The sequence below is a fragment of the Rhinolophus hipposideros genome (genome assembly GCF_964194185.1).
Source record: "Rhinolophus hipposideros genome assembly, chromosome: 1".
NCBI classification, from domain to species: domain Eukaryota; kingdom Metazoa; phylum Chordata; class Mammalia; order Chiroptera; family Rhinolophidae; genus Rhinolophus; species Rhinolophus hipposideros.
Window position 1 is genome coordinate 8,522,004 of NC_138047.1, and position 6,000 is coordinate 8,528,003.

At 43.5% G+C, this 6,000-nt stretch overlaps 1 protein-coding gene across 1 annotated transcript in view; it reads right to left on the reverse strand.

The window, feature by feature from the left end:
• Positions 1-5,731, reverse strand: part of TAF3 (TATA-box binding protein associated factor 3) — a 143,488-nt gene extending 137,757 nt beyond the window's left edge. The window contains exons 1-2 of the mRNA XM_081053583.1: positions 5,358-5,731; positions 846-1,088 (exon numbers count right to left, since the gene is read on the reverse strand). Coding sequence (XP_080909709.1) covers positions 846-1,088; positions 5,358-5,523 — 409 coding nt within the window. The 5' untranslated portion in view covers positions 5,524-5,731. The remainder of the gene's footprint in view (positions 1-845; positions 1,089-5,357) is intronic.
• Positions 5,732-6,000: the final 269 nt, after the last annotated feature.

Genomic DNA, 6,000 nt, shown 5'->3' on the forward strand with positions numbered 1-6,000 from the left:
TCTAAAAATAGTTAAAATGGTCAATTTTATGCATATTTTACCACAGTAAAAAAAAAAATCACAAATGAAAGTTATTTCTGCCATCATTTGCATTGTTCTGAAGTATACCTATGATTTTAGAATTGAAAAAAGAAAGGAACTGCAAGTTTTCTAATTTATTACAAGAAAAAACATTATGTATCTGCATTAGAGACCACAATACTTAAGTCCTTAGAATCTGAGTGAACCTAAATAATCAACATGCCAAATCATGCAGGAAAAAAAGACCTCTGTGATGACTGACTATTGTGCTTGATAAGCTATTATTTTATAATCAAAAATTATATAAACAAACAGCAAACACTGCTACTTATCACAAAAAAAACAAAGATAAATCTGCATAATGATTAGTGACTGTTCACTCACTGTTCCCAGCTTCATCCAACTCACATTAATAATAAGGAGGGAAGAAAAGAGCTACCCCAATTTTTCTGTTTCAAAGGTTTTCTGATTTACTTAAATGTGCCATTCTCATTTGGTATGTCTACTGAGTATGTCTCAGTAGTATGTCATACCAGTATGTCATACTGGTATGTCTCTGTGGACACATTCTGTTCTCCCCTTCTTAAAACTTACAAAAGAATCTGGATTATGCCGAGGTTCTGCCTGGGGCTGCCAGCTGCAAGTTTGTTGACTTAAAGGTTAGAACGATTTGTAAATAACATTAAAACATGTTGATTGTATTTCTAGAATTTATATATTGGCATAGCTTTTATATAATTTTCTTAGGAGAACTGAGAAGATTAAAACCCCATTAAAATAGTTACATGAGGATATGAGTAAGAACCGAACAAAACATTACAAACCTTCTTGAGAAGACACGATGGGTGGCATGTAATCAGGAATGTACTCTTTCCTTTCCTCTGCATCTTTACTTCCAGGTTGAGGAAACTGAAGTACATTGTTCTTACTAACGGGAAATGAAGGAATTTGATGTGGGAAAGTGACAGGTTCAATATTGTGAATATAATCTTCTAGTTCATGAAGACTAACGCCCATAAGTTGGAAAGCTTCACTAACATCATCCAAAACTGGGTCTGTTCGGCCATCTGAAACAAAGTCAAAAGCAAAGCAACTTATTATTATTTTTTAATTCTATAAATACTCCTTTAAAAAATAATAAGCAAATATGTAGCTCAGAATCAAGTATATTATATATTCAAGAACTAGTGAAATGGAGAATATTATTTAAAGATTAGAAAACTGATTCTTAAAGTCAGTTTTAAATATGATCTGACAACCAACCAGAACACCACAGACAATTCATACTAATAATCAGCTCATATAGAACAAGTATCAAAAGTAGTTTAGGGATGGTCAACAGCATCTGGAACAGTGGCTAACACAAAGTCAATGCTCAATAAATGTCACTATTATTGTCTGTTATCAAATAATTAGAAGGCTGTGCTAAGTCAATGGCCATTACATTTTCTCTGTTGTTCAACGATGCACCTCTGGCAAACAGCTGTCACTCAATAAATACTCACTGAATGAATTATGCCGTTGAATCAATTTTTTAAATCCAAGGAAATTTACAGAAAGAACTTAAATCATAACGGTAATTTACATATAAAAGTTTTAATGTAATTAAAAGACACCATAAAAAGAGATATAGAGAAAAAGATTAAGTTAGACGTAGTAGGATTCTCTTTAGAAAAGAAAGTCTCTCCTATGCCTACCCTTAGCAGAACTTAAGGTTTTACATCTTTTAAAACTTCTATGAAAATTCCAGTTCCTGATTTCCAATAGCCTAATGGATTTTTTTTACTGAAATATCCTATGCTCACCTCAAACTCAGCATTTCTGAAATCAAATCACGCTGCAAAATGAAAATAATACAAATTTTGTAAAAATTCAACACATGCTTGCTCACATGCACTAAAAATGCTCTAGAAGGATTATACATCCAAGTGTTAACATTAACAGTTAAAGGGGGTGAAAGCTGCAGTACAGAGGAAGGGGAAAGTTTAAAAGGAGACTTTCACTTCTAACTTCAAACGCTTCCGCAGTTAGGCTGTTTCTACAAGTATGGGTTACTTCTCTGATGTATAAAAAAGAAATAAAATCAATACTCATTCTTCCTTTTAATGATGTAGATAAGCATTTCAACTCTTCTATTCCTATCCAAAGTATTATTATTCTCTCAGTCTAAAAAATATAATCATCTTGAATTCCTTCGTATGCTTTGCAGTTTCAGTCTAAGACCTTTGGGTACTTCCCACTCCCTGCCCCCACTCTGCTTTTGGCCATGGATTTCAGAATTTTTCATTCTATTCCTACTATCACTATCTTGGAATAGTTCCAAGTTCTCCCCACTTGAGTCTCTTGCCCCTCACTGACAAGACAACTTTCTTAAACTATCCCTTTCATCACACTGTTTCCTTCCTTAGGAGTAGGCAGTGTTTTCGACCACGTTTTTATTTCTCTGTCTTTTACATCCCTCCCTAACCTGATTTCACTGTTTAACCTTTTCCTCTAAATCCCTCCAAATGAACTGGCTACATACGTCAAGCCAGCCACCTCACTGGTACTTTCATCATGTTTAATTCTATGTGGATATCTTAGTTTATGCTTTCTCTGACCTGACATACTCACCATCTTTACACAACCATACTTTATAGCTCAACTCAAATCTCATCTTTTCTGTGAAGTAATCCTGCCCAGAACCCACGGTTCCAAACCATCTGTCCTTTACCTAATTCCTTTTGCATTTACTGCCTAGACCACGCAATAATTAAGTTATAGTACCAGTCCTGAAGAGTCATTCTGAAAGATTTACACCTGCTTCCAGTTCACATACTCATATTTTATACGTATTACAACATATACAGAAATATCTGCCCCTGAATGCTTTGACAAATTGTTACCTTAGGGAAATTTAAAATTGCATTATTTGTTGAATGAATAGTAACTTCTGATGCTTGCTTTAACTTGGGGGCTTTTGAAAAAGGGACAGATACCATCAGTTTGGTTTTGTTGACATTGTGACACCCATATACAAACCTGATGGGCAGGGATTGTGCCTAAGTAATTTTATGTCTCCAACACCTAGCACAGTGTTTAGTTCCTAAGTGGTACCCAATAAATGTCTATTAAAAAGACAGAAAACATTAAGCAAATATGTAACTCAGAATCAAGTATATTATATATTCAAGACCTAGTTATCGGAAACAGGATTTAAAGGAATAGAATACAAGATTGCATAGTAGTAATCTGGTTATAGGATTCGAAGTTAAAACAAGGATAGTAAAGAAGAAAGAATCTAAAAAATCTGCAACTAATAAGAATACCAGGAATTAGCATTTTTTTAAAAAAGTCACCAAATCACAATGGAGAATAATGAACCTGATAATTGCATTCTCACTAAGAGAAAGAAAATCAACTACAGAAATTGGGTCATTAGGAAAGGGGTTCGCATTGACTCACAACAGTGATCACTTGATGACTTGGGCACACCTGGAGTGCACATCCTGGCTCTGTCTAACGCAGGAAAGGTGACTATGTATTGAGGGATATTCCGATCACCTACACGTACAGAACATCCATCCTTACTCAGGGGACTTGGTAGCAAAAATACACTCTGGACGATGCATAACCCTAACAGTAACCTCGAAAGACCATGGAGGAGGACAGTGGGGACAGCGGAGGGTGGGGCAGAAGCAAAAGCCAAGCGAGTCCTATCGTGTGTTGTTGGTGTACTTTCAGGATAGCCAAGAATGAGAGTTCCTGGGCAGTTCAAATTCAGCTTAGAAGTATCAGTGAAATCAAGCATTCAAAAAATACGTACTTTTAAAACAAAAAGTGAAGTGAGTAAATAGTTATTACGGTAGTGGGTTATTCATTCATTTAGTCAATAAATATTTCCTGGGTGCCCATTATACGATGGCACCATACTAGCTTACAGAATAGAAATATAATAAATTTGTCTCCTGGGGAAGAGGTAGGAGAGCATGACAGCTATACACAGATGACTACAGACCAAAGTGCTAAATAACATACTATGCACAGACTTACGAGAGCAGATAACGAGTTACCTGAAACAAGTGATACAGTGAATCTCAAAATAGAAGAAGTGCTATTGGTGGACCAGGGGGTGAAGGACAGTAAGAAACAGCATGTACACAGGAATGGACGGCTTAAAATGCCTGGGAAAAGATAAGCAGCTCAGCCTGGTTGCAGACTAGGATGGCAGGATGGTAGAAGATAAGAAAAAGGCTAGCTCACAAAAGGACTGTGCTGTTTCAGAGTTTAGATTTTCTGCCTGCATCCAACTCAAGTATTTTTAACAACGACACGATCAGATTTGTGGTATGGACAGATTATTTCGGCAGCGCTGTGGAAACTGCAACGGAAACTGGGGCCTAAGCAGTAAAACTGTATCCATAGGTCTCAGTGTTTAAGTTTAGGAATCACTTGCACAAAACAAAATACCCAATGAAACACTTCCCGCCTTTCTCCGCTTTACCACCTTAACGACCACGACCTGAAATTTAAATAAAGGGTCGTTTCCCTCCCACACCCATGCATCGCATCCATGAGATGACGTGCGGCTTCTGTTCAATATTCCCGATTATTAAATGCCATCACCTACAGACACCGCCAGGTATTCACTTAAGAACCGTAAGTCCTGTATCCCAGATTACCTGGGGACCTTGTGCATTGCCTACGATCCCTCTACCACACTTTGGTAATCACTAACGTAAAAATATGGAGGAGGAAATCAACGGGGGGCTGAGATGTCCGTGCCAGTTAACCTGCGGAAACTGCCCAAGTGGGCCCTGGCCGGGAGTTCGGCGGAGACCGGCGCCGGCGACGAGCGGCTGCACGAGGCGGAGGCGGTGTCCGCCACGGAGCAGAGCTGTCACCCAGTGAGTGCGGTCAGGAGCCGAGGAGCGGCCCGCTGTGTAGGCAACGGCCGGTAGACGGAGCGCCTGGGACACCTAGTTGTAGTAGTTTGCGGCAAGGGAAGCAAAAGGACCACAGTCAAAGCGGCTGTCAGGCGTCCCGGACGCGCTTCCCGACACCGGGAGCCGGAGACAGACCGCGGCGCGCCGCCGGCGGAGAGGCGGGAGGGGCGGCGGGGCGGGACCGGGCGCCGGCGGGAGGCGCGAAGTTCGCGGACGCGACGGGGCTCCGGAGGGACGGCCGCAGCTTCCAGGGGCGCTGGGAGCGGGGGCGGCAGGGGCCGGGAAGACGCCCGACCTCGGGGTCGCGGGGGGACACGAACACCTCGCAGACGCTGGGAGGGCGAAGGGGACACCGCAGGTGTCACTCGGGACTGTCCCGAGGCAGCCCGCCCGCCCCAGCCCGGTACTCACACAGCTCCGAGTACCGATGGCAGCCCCGGCCCAGTTGCTGCAGATAGCGCTGCAGCACGTCCGTCAGGAGATGGCAGGCGCTGAGTTGCACCGAGTCCCAGCCCAGCGCCTGGCAGATCTGCGCCACCGAGACCCTCAACAACGACCTGGAGTAACTCTCGCACATCCCGCTCCGTGGACTCCGCCGCAGCACTTGCTGCCACTTCTCTCCACCCCCACCGCCTAACCTTAGCAGAGCCCCCGATTCATCCTCTAGGGCCCCCGTGGCGGGGAAATCGTCTCCCCCCGACCCCTGGCGACCACCTCAAAGGCTCAGCAGCACGGAGCGCGCCAGCCTGAGAGCCGCCATTTTGGACTCGCTCCGCCTCCCGCTGGACGGTCGCCGGGACGAGGCAGCACTAGCCGAACACTGAGCGCGCCGATGAGGAAGCTCCGCCCCGCTGAGGCAGAGCGATGGTGTCGGTATCAACTCTGGCGCCTGGAAGGACGCAGGAAGAGGCTGCGCCGGGTGCAGGTGGAGGAGGCCGCGGGAGAGGCAGGTGCTTGGGACCTTCCGGGGTGGGGGTGGGGGTGGGGGTGCGGTGACTTGGAGAGGAAGGGAGAGTGGACCGTCGGTGACTTAGGGGCAGAAGAGGGAACCGGC